The sequence below is a fragment of the Falco naumanni genome, chromosome 1 (genome assembly GCF_017639655.2).
Source record: "Falco naumanni isolate bFalNau1 chromosome 1, bFalNau1.pat, whole genome shotgun sequence".
Taxonomy (NCBI): domain Eukaryota; kingdom Metazoa; phylum Chordata; class Aves; order Falconiformes; family Falconidae; genus Falco; species Falco naumanni.
Genome location: NC_054054.1, coordinates 120,673,079 through 120,692,045, shown reverse-complemented (window position 1 = coordinate 120,692,045; position 18,967 = coordinate 120,673,079). Strand labels below are relative to the sequence as shown.

Sequence of the window (18,967 nt, the reverse complement as noted above, 5' to 3'; positions counted from 1 at the left end):
AATAAGAACAAGATTAGATTAGGAGCTAAGAATATTTACACCGATTGGAGTGAGTAGACGATTACGTATTTTGGTTCCAGCATTTGACTCTGGCAAAGATATATTTTTTGATTGAGACATACTTAAAATAAAATACTATGCCAAAATACAGATATATGGAGCAAAAAGAAATGGTATATTGATAATTAATTTTCTGAAGGCCTGGTTAGCAATATGAAAATGTGCAAAGGGCAGAGAAGATGCTGGCATTTGTTTTGGATAATGTGTTTGGCAATGAGTCTCTGGAGATGGGGAACTACAAATTTGAAATTTCATAGGGGTATTTAAACAGGGCAAGTGGAATAAGAGCTCAGTTACAGAACTTGAAACACATGCTTTATATCACATAAATATTGTCCTCAAAAATAACTAGAAAAAAAAATTTGCATCTAAGCAGCAAAAAATACTTTGTTGGAATGGGGAAAAAATAAGTTGTGTGAAGAAAGTTCTAAATTGTTTTAGTTGTTCGTGCAAATTAATTGCACAGGTATAATGTGGTTTGTTCCAGATCTTCTCCTCTTAATACAAACTCACTGTCTGAAGTTCTACTAAATCTGTGCCCTGTATTTTAATTTCTTGGAATACCGACAGAAATATTCAAATGTTTTCTTTCCCTGAATCTCAGTGGAATATGAGTGAATGCCAGCAGAATTTTTAATTTTTGTACCACAATATATGACTCGAAGCTGTTTTAAAGAATACCTTGTTTATGTTTGCTCTAGTTAAAACACCTCTGGAAATGGTGTGGTTATGTTCTAGGAAACCAGTGCAGAGCCTTAACTGGAAGTCATAGCTCTCACCCAAGATTCAGTCTAGCAATGTGACGTGGCTTCTGACTCTTCCCATGGTTTCTGTGTGCACATGTGGAACAATCTGGATTGGTGTGGGTAGTAAGGGCTCCTTGAACGTAACACACTCCTCCCCTCATTGGACTAGCAATCGGCATACTAGCAGTATTTGGGCTGTTTAAGAGGACTGCAAATTGTAAGATTATGCTGCTGGTGGTTTACTTGGGAAGCTCAAGTGGTAAGAGTTTAAAAACACAAGAACCGACTTGCTATTCACTACCGAGAATACTCTCATCTCTGATCTGGTTGCCTGGTCCTAGGGAAGTCAGTCTCATTTACTAGAGCACTGAATTTAATTTTAATTCATTTTTTAAAATTTTTCTTCTTCCAGTTAGCAGACTTGAGGAGAGGGAGGCAGAACTCAAGAAAGAATACAATGCACTTCATTCAAGACATACAGAGGTAGGTCATTATGCCAAGACGAATTCAGAGTATCTGTAAAAATGTAGATCTATGGAAAACTTTGTGTTCTGAAAAGCAGTTGGGAAAATTACTGGATACTTTGGGTTATTCACTGATGCTCGGATGTTTGTATTGCTAATGTTATAACCGGACTTCATTTAGCTATGTGATTTTTCTCATTCACATCTGTATTTCTCCATGTAAGTTTGATGACATGTTTGTCAGTTTTATAGGTTTGTCAGTTATTCAGAGTTGGGTTTTTTGTTTTTTTTTTTTTTTTTAAAAAAACAAATCAGGAATTTGCTTTTTCATATTTCAAAGGCAATTCTTCAAAGCCTGCTAACAAACTTCAAAGAAATAGAAATGAAATTGCAATCTCAGTACTCTTTCCAGCAGTTTTCTGTGTTGGTTTTACTTGTACTGTTGAAGGAACAAATACCTTCAAAAACTGGCTGCCTACTGAGATACATGATTAAAGGAAGTCCGTGCCATACTTATTGATAGCTGTTCAAAACAGTATTTTCCAATGAAGATGGGACAAGTTTGACTTTGTTAAATTAAATAAATAAGAGCTGTACTTTTGAAGTTGGTTCTAAAGCATAAAGGGACTTGCAACACTTTGGTTTTTAGGAGCAGGCTGTATTTCCCATGCAGGGATGCTTACTGCCTAACTAGTATACTTTAGTGAGGAAATGACTGGGTTCTCTGAGTAATTCTGATTTATCTGAAGTCCCAGTATTGAGCACAGTTCTTCTCCTTACTCTGATAGCTTTACCTTTGTTTGAAAGGTCAGATAGCTTGTTTTAGATGATCATTAACAAGGTGGGAAATGCAATACTGAGTCTTCCTAGCTCAAAAAACCACCTGTGGGGAAAGGGAAAGCAAATACAGATGTTGGATTTGGTTACCTTTAATACTTCTTTAGCAATCGTAAGATGAGTATGTTGTACTGACAACAGCTGAAAGTGGCTTGGACCCACAACCAACGTAGCTCTTGCATGCTGTGTGACAAGACTTCTGCAGCTCTTCGATAAAAAGTACTCATGTATTTACTTAAGATGATGTTTGTTACTGAACAGTTGCCTTAGAGTGCTGTGTCTGTTGGAAAATCAAAATTTAAGATGAGAATTGATAAAGCTTAATGCTGCCCACTTAAGTTTTACATCCTTTTGAACTGGACGTACTTCAGAGTACTGTGTGCTTGCAAAGTTTTGGTTTATTTTAGTTAGAACCTATGGGTATCACCACAATAGAAATGGCACAGGTTCTTACTGAATCCTGTTTTGCAGAGTTCAAGATAACTAAATGTATTGGGCACCATTAATTCAATGAAATGCTAATGAAATGTTCTGAATATCTTTTTACGTAGGTTTTGCTCCAAAATGGACAACAGCCTCTGCTGGTTTGATTCCAATTTATTAAATGCTTTTACATCTTAAACTCACTCTTTGGTGTAGGGAGAGGTGTTTTCTTGGGCTTTATTACTACGGAGGTGACTATGTCCTTTTTTCATAAAGAATTAAGTTGTAGTGCAATATGGTATACTCATACCTCTGTGCTCTTAAAATCAGGTCTCATGTCTTTTGTACTCCTTCCTTCCAGCATGTTTACCACTTTCTTTGTTTCTCTAGTATCAACATTTTTTTTCATTTTTAATGTTTCACCTCTCTCCCTGTGTCCAGCTGTTTCTGACCACCCAAAATACTTAAGGAAATCAGAATGATGAAGAAAAATCTATATTATGTGGCTTCTAAAACCAAACACCTTTAAGTTAGGATATTTCTGCTTTTGTCTACATACGGTTTGGTCTCTGTCTTTAGGTTACAGATGTGTGTAGACGTTACTAGAGGTGCACGCAATTCTCAGGCCATCAGCGTGCAGCTGCTAAAATACAACAGGGTATTAAAGATAGGGCATGGAGAGTTGGTGGGTAATGGGTTTGTGGGCTGCAAAAGCTTAGGTCTGGGCTGGGAACTAAGGGCAAAGAATAGCTACCAGCAGTATGGTTGGTTGTAGAAGGTTGGGAGCCTTTTTGACAACTGTGTGACTAACCTCAGGAAGCTAACTAGATATTGCTTATCTTCATCTGTAAAGACATTTTTGAGCACAATTAGAGAGACCCGTTGTGAATCCTGCAAAGTACAAAGTCCCTGATGTACCTCGCTTAGTCAAAGACTGTCTCAGGAGGTCAGCATTTTAATGCTGGTGTCTGGTGTGTGTTTAAGACTCGGGGATTGAAATCCCTGGGGACTGGAAGGGACTGTCCAATAATGGTGCCCTTCTTCCCCACCCCGGTTGGGATTTCCTGGTTCCCTTTGTCCCATCAAATTCTAGTGCTTTAGGTCTGTGTAGTAACGACATTTTTTTTCTTTTAATGCAATATTTTGGCAAATGTCCAACCTACTTCAAGTATTTAGTTAGCAAGTTTATTGGCTTAAATATTTCTCTCACAATACTTGTTTCAGAAACCTTTCTGACTTTGAAGTTTTTCTAGGAAGGAACACTTCCTTCTGAATCAACTTCACCATTGTCTTTGCAAGTGATCCGTCTTTGGTACCTACTGAAATGGCAATTGTTTTTCTTTCAGTTGATCAAATAATGAACAGCATATTAGAAAGGTGGTTTCTTTTTAAGCTGTAAGGTGTTGGCAGTGATTACTTTGACAGGTGTTGTGTTTAAGATTTGACTTGACTGCATTTTCTGCAATCTGTATTTCTAGTCTTTTTTTTCTTTTCTGCCTGTCTTCAGAATTTGCTTCCCTCCACCCCACCCCCCCCTTCGTCTTTAATTCACAGATTAGTATTTTGGACTTGGGTGTCTTTTTCTTGCAGCTCTTGACTTCACTGTCCTCTTTCAGCCCTCCGTGCCTGTGGCTACCTCTTTGCAGGAGATGGTTGCCCCGCAAGCTTGCTGACTCAGCAGCTCACAGCAATTTCACCTAAAGGGTTTCAGGCAAAACGGACCAAGACCTACTCTAAACTACTTAAAGCCATGGGAAGTTACACCAGTGATGTGAACCAGAGAACTGAATCCCACACCCGCAGTGAGCATTGTGATGAGTGTGGGGAGTGTTCCTTGGAGCTCAGCCTGCCACCGACAGGACTCTGCATTGCAGCTCCGGGGCACCAGCGTTCTGTAGCAACAAGGTGTCTGCAGCTGCAGAAACAGCAGGGCTGGGTGCAGCTCTGGGAAGAGTATTTAGCCTTCCTCACCCTTCTGTTAAATCAGCCTCTCTCTTTCTGGCTGCTCTCTGTAGAGTGGGAGATGGGCTAATGGGTGTGAGTGGACTATGCCCCCTTAAGCTTCCTCTCCTGGTAAGTCTGTGCTTGAGCTAACTGGTTTGATTTTCAGTGGATTAGGGTGTGATAAACCGGAGCAGTTGAGTTGGCAGACTGGGAGGTGGAGTGCAGCTGAGCGTTTGTTGCAGGTAGTGAAGAGGGTAAACTGTTCAGTCAGAACAGAATGTATGAGTGCAGCCTGAACGTGTTCTTACATCCATGTTGTGGTCCCCTGCGTAGTTAACATCCTCTGGTCCCTTGTCTTTTCCCTGCTTGCAGTGTATTTTGATCTTGTGCTGATCTTCCTCCCTTGTAATGCTTGTAACAGATGAGCAATAAAGCGTATGCTGGAGTTCCTGAATTTGGACTTCTGGAATCTAACTATGCAAAGTCTCGTTTTCATCTTTCTCTGGCTGTAAAGGACCAGATGCAGGAAGTAATTACACAGCCACAAGGCTGGATTCAATGGTCTAATCAAAAAGTCTTCAGACCTTTGCTCTGTAGACTTAGAAAAGGAGTTCTGCTACTCAGCTGTAGCTTTTACTGTTCTGTTTAATAGAAAATTCCCTGTATAAAGGCAGTTCTGTCTTCTATACATACCTGTTGGTGCTTTTTTTGCCTTTGCTGCAAAGAGATGATGCACTGCTGCTAGTGACTCTTTCAGAGCAAACCCCCTGAGCAGGAAGTAAAGGGTCTTTCTTGAGTTTTCTGCATAATTAATGGGGTGCACTTCATAACTATGGCACTGGCTTTAGAAAGGCTCTGCTGAAGGCTGTTCTACTTTTATTACTCAGTTGGGAAACTGAGACAAAGCAGAACTTTAGCATCTGCTTGAGAGTTGCCTAACACCTGTGGCACTACTCTAAACAGATTTCCAAAATAAAACTTTTTTTTCTTTTTAAGGAAGCGATTCTCTTTATCCTTTGGTAAACACAAGGCTAAGATGGTTCAATATCTCTTTCCCTGACACACAGAACATAGGCTTAGTTTAATGAAGCATAATTGGGCCATGGAAGTTTCTCAGTGTTCTGCACTGATACAATGTGACAGAACAGTGAGCCTGTCGCTGGCATTGGGAATGTACTTTGTCAGGTTCATTTGGATAAATATATCCCCTGCAAAAGTCCCTGTATAGGGAAACGGCAAGAGAAGGCCAAATGGAAGTTGTCTAGTTACAACTGTGGGTAACCATGGGTACCAGGCACAGTGTCTTGAGATCAGACTTTAGGTATGTGTTCAAGCAAATAGTATTTCTAAAGCTTTATGCTAAGCATTAACAACTTGGTGTAAAGGCCTGGATTGAACATCTTTACGTACTATTGTATCTGCCAGCAACATCATCTTGTATGTGGTTAAAGATGCGTCAAGCTCACCAGTGGGAGTGGTGTTTTTACTTGGATGACAAGGTCACCGCAAATAATTAAAGGTAAAAGGTAGTTACATGGAAGTATGTTTAGGACTTCTGTACTGAATCAAGGAGATTCTAGAGATGTCCGTTACCTTAATAAATGGAGATTATGTGGGACACAGAAAGTTCTATATATACACAGTTGGTGGCACATTCCCAAAGGGAGGAGCTGCTTGTGCCAAACCTGATTGGATCCGCAGGCTGAACAGCGAGGGCTGTAGCCCTGAGCCTGGTCTGACAGCAAAAGAATTACTAAAACCTGTCCTGGGGGAGTTAAAGCATTGACACAAAAAGGAAGGACTGAGAGAGAAAGGAAGGTATAAAGGAGATGCTTTCAACCTGGTTAAGGAAAACGTGCAGGTAACAATAACTGCAACATGGTATACACGCTTTTGTTTGTGACAAAGAAAATACCAGGCTTGTGTGCGTTGGGAGTGGTCGTATTTGTAAGGGTAGGAATAGAAACTGGTGACAGGATGTTAGTGGTCTTTCACTGAATGCTGAAGTTTAAGACACAGAAAAATCTGTAACACTTTCTGCAGTTGTAGAACTTGTCATGTGCTATACAAGGAAACAGATCTGAGTATTTTTTCAAGACGGGAAGACGTTGCATAATTGTCATGTGCAATTCGGAGGGAATGACTTCCATGTTCATGCTGGAGTGTCCTCAAAAGTTCATTGTAGTCAGTTTGCACGTGTTGTGACCTAAAATGAGCGAACACGTGAACTGTGGAATGCTGTTAACTAAATAAGGTAATTCTTCCACGTTCTGAGTTTATCTTTAATCCCCTCAGCTAATGGTGATTGAGCAATGTATTTAATTGCAGCAGTGCTGAAGTGGTCAGTGTTTATGATGTCTTCCTTGAACAGTTGGTCGTAATGAAAATACTTGTGAAATTCAGGGGCAGCAAGGTGAGCCGTCAGTAGTGAAAGGTTAAAGATGATTAAATATTGACTGCAACTTTTATTGAAGAGCAGGGTAGTAGATATAGTCCTTTGTCATCTGCCCTTCAGCATAACTTTGGTAAGAATTGTGCTGAGTAGAGAGCAATTAAATCAATGTAAGTCTATTTTTAAATTGTCAGTAATATTAAAACTATTTCTTTGGATAGCTGAGAAATCTCAAAACATAGAAAAACTTCTGATCAGATTTTGAGCACTGAGAATTCTAGTGCATTAATTTGTTAGGCTTTTTGTTTTGGGTGGTTTTTTGTTATCAGGATGGCACTTCAAGTATATGCTGAGGCTTAGAGTAATTTAGATTGAAAAGACCTCTGGAGGTCATCTGGTTCAGATCCCAGTGGTTTTGGAGGGAGTCTTCAAAATTTGTGTTGTAGATGAGCAGTTACAGTGAACTAACCTCCCAATAAGCTACAGTATTTATTAGTTCAGCCTTTTGATTAACTGATTTCTAGAAGCTGAGAATCCATGCCCTGTGTCTCATGACTGTACAGCCCCAGCCGTGTGGTCGCCCTGTCAATGGGTAGGGAGGGGAGGGGAGGGAATCTGTTCCTTGTGGACGATGTTTCAGTATTGTCAACTTGTGTCCTGGAGACCCTGGATCAAGACAGTGTGTGGACTTTACACGGGGGCACTGTTCTTCTGATTTTTGGGACACCACAGGCATGTATAGCCTGGATCTGGAGAGAAATTGCCAAGCTGCACTACACATGTATTTGTTTTTTCATCTTATTTTTGTGTTCCTATAGCTTATGCACTTTATGCTGAACTACGTGACCTACAGATTTCCAGCAGCAGCAGCATCATTTTCATCTGCGAACAATACTAAACTTCATAGTCCTTTAAATTGACCTGCCCTCTAGCCTCTGTATGTGGGCAATAAATACGATGAGACATTTCAGTAAACAAAAGAATACACTGAGAGGGGGGAAGAAAGTAGGTTAAACCATGTACTTTGCAAAACACGAAAGTTGTGCAGGTTTTACTGACCTATTCTTTTCCCCCCCCCCATGTGTTAGTTGTTCCTGGAAAGGTACTAGTTACTCAGCTTCTGTTCACTAGCTAAAAAGCACCCCAGATGTTCTGTTTAAAATTTTACTTCAAGAAACCAATTGGTGTACTGCAAACCGAAGTGTTTGCGGGTAGGTCAGATTCTGTTCATTAATATCTTCCCTCCCATGATGAGGGAATACATGGACAGGATTACAGGTGGTTTAATGTGTATTTCAAAGTTATGAATTATTTTTTTCCTGGAATTTCTAAATTAATGTGAATTATAATAAACTCATGTAAAACTATGCACAGGAATCATTGGACCACCTAATTTTGGTTGCTTGGTGAAAAAAGAAAAACCAAGATTTGTGGATAGTTGAAGGTGGAGCTTTCACATGTTTTGATTGCTCCTGTGTACAAGTAAGCATTAAAAAAATTCAGAAAGCAAACAAGATGGTCCTAGTAAAATGCTGCTTTTATGTCATTTTGTTGGAGGATAAATTTTTTTTAAGCTTTTGACAGCAGTTAAAGTATATTATATAACGTTTCTCTAAAAATAGTGAGATTTTTTTTTCTGGTCTGAATTACATTGAGTACAGGTGAATGGTGTGACAACCAGGATCTGTACGTAACGAGTATTTACCATGTAAGCTGTTGATTTATAGAATATCCATCAATCAGGGTATCTTAAGCCGATTGACTCTACCAGAAAATTCTCGGACTGAGGATATATATATTCAGATATAGCTAATGCTGGCAAGCAGTGTTCGTGGAAAAGCTGCTGTTAGTTGAAGTTAATAGTATGTGAAGGTCAAGCTTTACTGGCCTTGGACACATCAACGCTGACTGGAAAGTAACACAGAGATGTAGGTTTCCAGGTCCAGCTGAATTCAGTCCTAATGTATACAACTGCCCCCAAAATAAAAGGTTATGTATTATGGGTTGTACCAGTGCCTGTTAATAACACTATTCTATGAGATTGTGTATACCCTTTCCAGAATAGCCGAAGAAATTACACTTTTACAGAATAGGTTTGGGTTTTTTTTCTCTAGAGGAAGCCTTTGAGATATGACCTGAATATGTCTCAGGAAAAAAGTACACTACATTCTTCTGCAGTACACCTATGATTTCTTTCTTTCTTCCTTTATTTTTTTTTTTTTGGTGGTGTTGTGAGTGCCTTATTCATCTGTGAAACGTGAGTGCAGGAGTGCTAAAAATACCAAGTGTCACATAGGCTTCTCTTCAGGCTTTCCCAGTTTTCATTTCAAAGACGTATACATCCAAATTCACCTTTTGGAGTGATGCAGCGATACCTGTTACATCTCGCCATGCGTGTCTTGGATCGGTTACATGCTGGGTACCATTATCCTTTGGCCGATTAGAATCAGGGTTTATTAAATAAGTCATGACTGCAGGAGTCTGCATGTTGGCCTCTGGCTCTCTCTTAAAAGAGAGTAAGGAAGCAAAGCTGCTCTTGAGTGCTAAAACCCCACAGGCGCTCCGTCCTTTTTATGAGATGTCAGTCTAGATAATTTAATACCAAACTTCACTTCTAGAAAAGACAGAACAGTTAAATTTTTTTGAATGTTAGAAAAGGTGCTGACTTCATATCTCTGCCTCTGGAAATAATCTGATTCTTGGTTTGTGGATTCATTACGTTTAATATTTGAGGTGCATATTCTCTCACCTTCACAGTACTTGGCAATTAGGCTATAGTGAAATGTATTGTGTCATAATAAACCTTAATATCTGCTGGGCATAGAGGTCTTCGCCTCCAAAATTAATTTGAACCTGGTACTTCTGTTCAAAACTCTTCACATGCACTTTGTGTGCCCTTGGGATGTTTTCCTGTGCATGAAAGTTTTCCAATTTTTTTATTTATTACAGGCATCTCTTCTGGTTTGTGGTTTTACACACTGTATAATTTTGCTTCTTTCTTTATCTGTTTCTTTAATGTTTCTGAATGCTTTTACTATTTTTAGCACTGCAGGGGAAGATTATATTATATTGGCCAAGAATTACACAGTTGTAGTAAAAGTAAATGTTACTAAATATTTCTTGCTGTTTCTCTGTCCTTTTAAACAGATGATTCACAATTATATGGAGCACTTGGAAAGAACCAAACTTCATCAGCTAACAGGGGGTGATCAGCTAGAATCCACAACACACAGTAGAATTAGGTAAGCTATTTATTACGCTCTCACCCTGAAATGAAAGAAAAAAAATCCATTCATTTGTGTTTGCAAGACTTTGTTCTTTAATCCTACAACAACGGTTTGGCTGATTCGGAAAGATTTGTTGTATGATTGGAATGCGGTAAGAGAATAGTGTAGAAATCAGTAGAAAGAGGCTTTTGCTGCTGTACTGATAAACGTTGAGATATACTTTGTACGTTAGCATTAAACAATTTTGGCTTTTTTGAGTGTTTGCATTCGGGTAGGCAGGGAAAAATGTCAGAGCTGTCCCAAAATAATTGATACCTTGCTGTGGCTTTGTGTACGGGTTGATGAAGGGCTTGATGAAGGGGTGCATCGTGGTACCCATTTGTTCTGAGGGCTTGGTGTGAATATATTATGCAGATTTTGAAGCTCTCTAGCCTATGAACTTGGTGTGGAAGGAGGGGAGAATAACTCCCGGGCTGGCTGTGTCTCTGCGTTGCTGCATAGATGCTGCGAGGAGCCCGGCGGCTCTGGGCGCGAGGGGGAGGAGAGCGGTGATGTCATTGCTCTGGAGCTGCTGCAGAAGAGTGGAAAGCTGCTGCTGATGGCATTGTTTTTGTGGCAGCGGCTGAATGACAGACTTTGCCTACAAAGATACACCCTCAGCCCCTGTGTAGCCTTCTTGGTTCCGGCGTTTCACCATGCCAGCGCAGCGCCATGAATCCTGGATGCATGCTGCTATTTGTGTTTGGCTTCGTTGGCGGGGCGGTGGTCATTAACTCGGCTATCTTGGTATCTCTCTCTGTTTTGCTGCTCGTGCACTTTTCTATTTCTACTGGTGTGCCAGCTCTGACGCAGAACCTACCAAGGATACTCAGGTACTCTGACCTACTGAACCTTGGCTTCATGTGCTCTTTCTTTCTCTCTGCTTTCCGTTTTCCTTTCAAACAGAAAGAGCAACAATAAATTAAAGATGCAAATTATTCATACATTTCAGATTCTTTTGTAAACATAGTATTTATGGACTGGGGTATGGCAATATTGTTTTTTAACATGCTCAAATTTAATTGACTTATTTAAGCAAGTACAAGGTCAGTTTATGTATATCTATTTTTAATTTATTTTTTAAGCAAGCTGTTAATATTGGTTTGTTGTAACCTGCAAAAAACCCTGTGATGGTAATGTCATGGGTAAAGCCCACCATTCAGTGTATTGTCAGGTACTTTGCTGGTTTTTGTGTAGCCATAAATGTATGCAGCCTGAGGCCTTGTACTATTAAATCTTACTTTTTTTGAATCCGAAGTGTCATGTAAGACCAGTTCATTGATAATCTCAAAACCACAGTGATTAGTTGATCACATTATTAAAAAAAAAAAAATCTGATGATTGCTTGGTGGGGAAAAAGTCTTTCATTATTTAAGCATTAGAACTCTTAAAGCCTATTCACTATTGTTCGGCCGAATGTTATCCTCTCCTCTTTTTCTATACTTGTATGGCAGGTTGCCAGCTCTGTCTGACCCTGTCCCGTCCCCCCCCCCCCCCCAGGTTATGTTCTGTTTGTCCTGGCTGCTTTGAGCGGTGGCAGAGATGCGTTAGAATATTGTGAGCAAGAGTAATCTTGACATGGTTTAGTACTCTACTTAAAAATGGGAAACAGCTGGAAGTTTTAAAATGTATCTTTATGACCTGCAAACTTGACATACTTTAACTGTGGTTTGTAAATTTTAATAGTAAACAATATTTAGAAGGGCCAAATGCTGGAAAACAGTGTCTTCTGAAAGAGCTGTGTGACTTTTTCTCCTTAAAACAGTGCATGTAGACTTTGCATGGTAGTACACATTTAACTGGGGTCTGAGCACAGGATTGTTCCAAAGGTTTAAAGCCAATCAATAGATAAATACCAGTTATTAATAGCTGATAATAAATGTGTATGAATATTTAAATAAAAAGGAATAAAATAAATCTAAACTAACTCTTTATAGAATGACCTGATTAGTAAGGCTGTGCTTATTTAAAAGTGGGGAGAAACCCCCAAAACAAATAACACCCAACACAACAAAAGAAGCAAAATATTCAATGTTACGTTCACTAACTTCTATTTTATTTTTTACATATTTAAGTAGTCAGACGGTTTAACAAACAGTGTTTTTGTAATGTGCTTTTGCTCCACTGGAGAATATTTGATGGACTTGGGGGTTTTTGGGAAGCTGTGTTTTTTCCCGCCCATAGTAATTTGCTTTAGGAACTACAGGAATTGGAACTCACTTCTGTAGTCTTTTATTCATTTAAAAAAGATAAAAATACAAGATGAAGGATGTAATTGTAGAAGAATTGTTCTATTTTTTTAACACTAGTCGGATTTTAGAACAGAGCATCTGGTTGTTTATCCTAAAGGTTCCTGTAAATGCTTCAATACATCACTTCAGAGTATTAGTTTAGGCTTTTAAAACACGTGCTTGCCTTCTGCTCACTGCTGTGTTTTCAGATATTTCTTGGACATTGGGGGAGTAGAAAGGTTCTTTGCTTTCCGGTCAACAACCAGTGAAACATGTTGAAATTGCTTCAATCTAATCAGATAATTTCTTTTAATGCAAACATGCACATAATAACCCTCACTTCGGAAATAAGCTCCCTTTTCAAACTTACACTGTGTATCTTGCAATGCGCTTGAACTGCTGCTTTAGCACAACAAAATACATGTATTATAAATTTTATTTCAAACTATTCCACGAATGTCAGTTGTGACCTTTTTTTTTTGGTACGCGTTTTGTTAAATTATCTTTTTCTGAAGACTTCAAAGAAGATAAGCTTTGTGGCGTATCCTGCAAGTAAGCAAATCTGCCTGCCCTGAACCATGGCTGCGGGAGGCGGTTTCCAAAGCGAAGGGCCCTATACAATGCATGCTTTATCGCTGCCTTTCTTTTCCACTGAAGGGCAGCCTTTTTTCCCTTTTTTTTTTTTTTTTTTGTTGCTGGACTTCTTAACCAATGAAATGGTTTCAGTCTGTCTTTTGACATAAGCTTAGATTATGCGGTGTGTCTTTTGTTCCACACACACACGAGAGTTGTGGGAAATCTAAAGAAAAGCAGAACCTGGTACAATAGCGGGAATTGCTAGGATCAAATTCTGTGTAGTTCTGCGACTATATTTCGTGAAGACATTTCAGCTCAGTTTGCAAATGCTGGAACAGTATCGTATGCTTTTTATTTTGTAATGCTGATTAATTTTGCTTTACTGGTTTTGCTGCCTACTTTGCTCTGCTGAACTACTTCTGAATTAACGACCTAACTAGGAATAATATTTATGAAAGGCCAAGGTACATGCAATATGAGAATTAGTTGCAAAGATTTTTGTGACAAGGAGCATCTTTGTATACCTGTAGTGGAAAGGTTCATGCCCATTAAAATTGTGTGCTTTTTGAACATTGTTTTTTTTTCTAGTGTTGTAAAATTTACCAGAAGGAGTTTACTGCTTAATTGCTAAATGCAATCCCTTCTTGATTACCTTTTCTTAAAAAAAAACAACAAACAAAACCAAAAGAAAAATTATAAATGTGTTTAGCTTTTCCTTTTGCTTTTCAATACTCCTGTCATGGTTTTGCGTATAATTTATATGCAGATACTAATTCTGCACAGAATTTTGCCTAGGTTATGTTTTAATTTGTGAAAAGCCTTACAAAAGAAAGTATATGTGGTTGCAGTTCGAGTTTTTATAATGCTAACATGCAAGATCTCTCAGATCTTAATACTTTGTCTGGACTATCTCTGCAGGGGTAATTAAAGGCAGTGCTTTCTTTCAAGCATAATTTTCTGCCTTCACTTGTGTACACTTTTACCTTCTGTCTTCAGTATACTTAAAGCTGTGCTAGTTGATTACAGTTCTTCTTTTCTGTATTTCATTGTTCTGACTGGACAAATACTTTGCTTTATCTCAATACTATGCCTGTTGATATTTTTCCTTTCCAGGGCTGGCTGTAGCATCCTATGAATTGTATTCAACACAATGTTTTTTGTCTCTTGCTAGCATGAGAAATGAATCTTTTTGTTCACTGATCACAGTACTGATGGCAAGATGGACTTGGGGATGTTCTTTGGAGGGTCAATATACAAAGCTTTGCGATTTCCAAAGGCTGTTTGCCATAGGGAAGTGATAAAGGTAGCAGAGATGGTGAAGAGTTGGGATGAAGTAATTTGCGTTACTGGCACAAGCTGTTGTGTGGCTTTATGTTGAAGTAGAGTGTTGAACTGATCTTGGTTAAAAGCACGCAATTTTTGACTGTCAGGTGGTTTTAACATTGTTAATTCCTTGACCCATTTTTTCAGTTTTACAAATCTGTGTAATTCCTGTGGTCTTCAGAAAAAATCCATACCTTTTGAGAAGAGTTGGGCTTTAAGCTGATTATTTACAACTTTCGCAAATGCTTCTGTTAATGGTTTAGTTGTTGTAGAAATTAGATGGTTACTGTCTTGCAAAAAAAAAGTGCAAAATGGTATTTTTAAGAGTGGCTGCTGAAAACTGTAATTTAGTCTGAAATAAGGAAACTTTCATCTTACACTCCTGTTTGTGTTCCATTTCTGTAATACTTTTGTTTACTATAGATTAGCTACAGAGCGATCAATAACTGCTGTCTAAAGCCACAGAATAGACTATTTGCAAACAAATTATGTGGAACGAGGAATTATTAGGCATTGTAATACAAACTGTGTGTGCTACTTTGTATACTTAGAGTGTGCAGTGTATGAATGTTTGAACCTGTAATTTTCCCACTTCCTTGCTGATTTCAGAGGCATACAGGAAAATAAATTGTGTGCTATCTGAAATGGCTGATGAAACCTGTCTCTCTCAAACAGAAAGGAGCGTCCGATATCATTGGGCATCTTCCCGTTACCTCCAGGAGATGCGCTGCTTACGCCAGAAACTCAGAGAGAAGCAGGGGAGACGCCTGGGTCGGAGCACTGGAAGTTCCACGAGCTAAGCCAGCCACGGTCCCACACAAGCCTGAAGGTGAGCACTCAGCTTGGCTGCCTTGGGTATTAGGAGAAGCTCCTGTAAATGGATTATAGTTTCTTGATGGGAAGGAAAGTTGAAGGGGAGGAGGGAAAACCCTAAGCCAAGTATGTTGCTTACTCAAATGAGCTTTGGTGGAACTTCCTGGAAGCAATAGAGTTTGGGTTGCGTTTTCCAAATGAGGAGTAATACAGGCTAGTTCTCCTTTTACTCCCAGGAGTGGTGGTTTTTTGTTTCTGACCAAAGACCCTTTCCAAAGGTCAGTGGCTTGTCCTTTACACGCTAGATATGTAACTAGATATTGTAAACAGGTCTGCTGGTTTAATATTGTTTTAGAAGGAAAACTTTGATTACTGCGCCCGCAGCACTCCTACCGCAGCCTCTGTCTACTCTCAGGCGTATAGTGTAGGTATACTGCAGAGCTGAGAATGACCTAACGTTCCTAAATTAGCCTGTGATAATGATTTCCCTTACATGTAGCTTGGCTGTAATTCCTGCAATTGTTCTGTCTTCCAACAGTGAGAGGGTGGCATAGAGCAAGCTGCAGAAATGGAAAAATGGGGGAGTGGTGGTGGAGTGTGATGAATCTGGCAGTCAGGACTAGCGTGCAGTAACAACACAGCGGGAGGAAGGATCTGCAGGGTGAAGAACTCCAGCATGTGTAAAGCCTCCCTATATATTTATGTTGATGAGGGTTTTTTTGGAAGGCTGGGGATGTACTGTTATTCCTGCAAAGGCATACAGCCGAGGAGGATTTCCTCTTAAGTGAACTTAATACCTAGCAGGGAAATAATACTAAAACTGGTAAGAGTTAAAAAAGCTAGGCAGAAAAAATTGGACCCCAGACTTTTTTTTTTTTTCTCCCCCAGAGGTCATATAGAGACAATGGGATGTGTAAGTAATGGTTAACTACAAACCGTATCAAAGTGACAACAGGAGTTTGGATCAAAAAATTAGTCACTTTAAACTCTTGGCTAGGACCATTTTTTGAACTTAAATTTGTCCTGTTCCCTTTGTGCTGTGCCAATTAACATCAATAAATTGACAGACTTTAGGAGAGGTCACTGAAATACATCTTAGTTATGACTAAGAGTAGGTGGAGATGAGTTACAAAGAGCAGCCTGATCCTGTCCTGTCCCCTCAGAAAATTATATTGGTTACTATATATTGTCAAAACAGGCTTCTTGGTGTAGTTCTTCTAAAAACAATGGACTGCTGAGAAAGAATTCACAAAACAGCACAGACTGTAATTTTTCAAACCTAGTTAGTCGGTTCTTTAGGTCCAAAGCTGCATCTTTGCTTTTTAGCTGTGAATGTAAAGTGCTTCTGAAGTGAACCTGTTGAATAATGTGATATATTGAAGTCATAACCAGAAACTTTTTTTCTTAATACTTTTAATTTCTGCTAATACTTCTAACTTAAAGTACAAGGCACAAGCAAGCTTCTGCTGCTTTCAGGCATCTATTTTCCATTCATGCATGAACATTTCATTAATGGTCAGTGTTTTCTCTAAAAGTGTAATAAAAAGTAGGTGTCAGGCAGAAATCCAGACAAAAAGAGTGAGTATTCTTTCTGTAGCTTGTACAGAAGTGAGTGACATTGCTGGAGATCATTGTAAGACGACATACAGTCATGTACCAGTCATTCTCTCCTTTATTTCTGCAAAGTATTGCTGATGAGCTATACTACTTCAGATTTAATTATCTAATTTTAAAACTAATTTTTTTTTTCAGGAAAAAGTATTTTGGAAACATTGCCAAAAAAAGTGAGATTTGCTAAGTCAACACAGGACTGACTTTCAAAGGCTTAGGCGTTGAGATATTTTGATTCATTCATTGTTGCTTAATGGAATTGCATTTCATTTTCATTAGTTCTAGAACAAACATTCATGATAGTTTAATCAGTTTTGTTTCCAAGAGTTAGCTAAAAAAATACAGTAGATAATAAAAGTCAGAACTGTAAAATAGATGAGGTGATTTGAAATTCCTGTAAGGAAAGGACCATTCTCTCGCTCTTTTCTTTTGCACTATCAAGCTGGTTTTCTTGAGCTTGGTGTGTGAAAGTCAGTGATCAGTCTGTGCTGCATCAGTTAGTGGATGCTTTTGGAATACAAAGATGTAGAAACGTTTGAACAGAGCCAACAGCTCTGAGGTTTCATGCCTTGTTTGTGTGAACTCTGGATTCCCTTGGTAAGGGGTACCGTTTCCTCCCTTCTGTATCTGCTTGCTGAAGTATAAATCATTATCCAATAGCTGAACTTCACCAGTTCAAAAGGCAATTGGGTAAATTGTGTAGCTTTTCATTTCTCCCCCCCCCCCCTTTTTTTTTTTTTTTTAAATGGGCACCATGTATCATGTAATACATTTGGATGTCGGTTTTGTTGCTTTGTATAACTTCGGGTACGTGTACATGTTCTGTTCCTTCAGTGGCATCTGTTAGTTGACTGGATATTCTAACAAAATTATTTAGAAATAAAGTAATAATCAGTTATTTTGGAATTGACTAAAAAAGGATGGAAACTGGAGGTAATTGATAGGCAGGTCTTGAAAGTGCAGAACTTTGTTTCCAGAGCTTGAAAATTCCATGTGGGGTTATCATTATGGGATACAAGCTTTACGTTTATGCTGATATATATAAATGTGTGTTTTACTTCCTGCCCCCCAAATTAAAATCTTAGCTTTCCAGGATGTTCCAAAAGTAAAAATCTATAAATTACAATTCTTAGTAATCTTACACTGAATACAAATGAAAGAATGCATGCAGCTCTCTTTGGTGGTGGTTTTTTTTTAAAAAATAACCTTAAAATTCAGTTTCACTTCCTTCTCAAAAAGGGATGCTAGCGGTACGATGAATTCATGCTTTAAAATCTACACCGCTTTGTTCTTGATAAGTTTAGGTTTCCTGATCTAACAGATAGGTCTCTTTAAACGTCTCAGACTTAAAAACCTTAAAGATATTTTTACCAAAACTTACCATCCTGCCTTCATTTTGCATATACCAGCCTCAGTGTTTCATCTTGAGTTTTCCCAAGGAGATTCCTCTAGTGCTGTGTGCTTGGTCTAAGAAGACCAATTTGTTTTCATATCTGCAGTGAGCTCTTGTTCCCTGTTACATGCTGTTTAAGTCAGAGTTAAGACATCTGGATGCTGATATGGCTCTGGTCATGAATGAGAGGTAAAATGTGAATGAAAGGAGACAAGGTCCAGAAAAGGGCTATTAATATTATCAGGTAGTAGCTTCTAGTTCTATCAAACACAGCCTAGCCTGCCCTCAGACACGGTGCCTGATGCAGCCCTGTCTGAGTAATGCTCATCATCCCAAATCCAGCAGCTGGATTAATAATCTGTGGTTCTTGATACCGTGTTGCTGTAATGCGAGTAGCCAGGGTTGGTGGGGATGGGCACTGGGGCAGGGAGGATGCTGCAGGTCCAGCACCTGCAAATCTGTCCTGTGGGGAAGAACAAGCAGTGGTGGGGGCTTACCTTTGGGAAATAGAGGGGTTGAGCCAGGTGGGGAGTGCAGACAGTAGATAAAAAGGCCTCAAATTGTGCCTTTTCGTGATATTAGGAAATACCTAATTTATCTAATATCTAATGTGCCTAATAGTGGATATTAGGAAAAATTTCTTCACCAAAAGGGTTGTGAATCGTTGGAACAGGCTGCCCAGTGATGTGGTTGAATCGCCATCCTTGGAGGTATTTAAGATGTGTACATGTGGCACTTAAGGACATGGTTTAGTCGTATTTTAAACTGTTGCCAGGAATCCACTTCTAAGAAGGAGCTATTTACTGCTGTTGCGTAGTTGATCTGAAATCCAACCAGACAAGTAGTCCCTGCACTTCAGTGTCTCGTTCCCGATGTCATCCATCCAGG

General features: G+C 39.1%; 1 protein-coding gene across 8 annotated transcripts in view; it reads left to right on the top strand.

Annotated features, from left to right (window-relative positions):
* SPAG9 (sperm associated antigen 9) overlaps positions 1–18,967 on the top strand; it is a 65,824-nt gene that overhangs the window by 17,136 nt on the left and 29,721 nt on the right. For 4 of the 8 annotated variants that reach the window (XM_040581834.1, XM_040581835.1, XM_040581833.1 and 1 more), the window contains exons 3-5: positions 1,219–1,289; positions 10,014–10,108; positions 14,938–15,091. In XM_040581834.1, the coding sequence (XP_040437768.1) occupies positions 1,219–1,289; positions 10,014–10,108; positions 14,938–15,091 (320 nt within the window). Of the gene's footprint in view, positions 1–1,218; positions 1,290–10,013; positions 10,109–10,658; positions 10,966–14,937; positions 15,092–18,967 lie in introns of those variants that run through there. The other 4 variants (XM_040581839.1, XM_040581840.1, XM_040581837.1 and 1 more) reach the window with 3 other exon arrangements.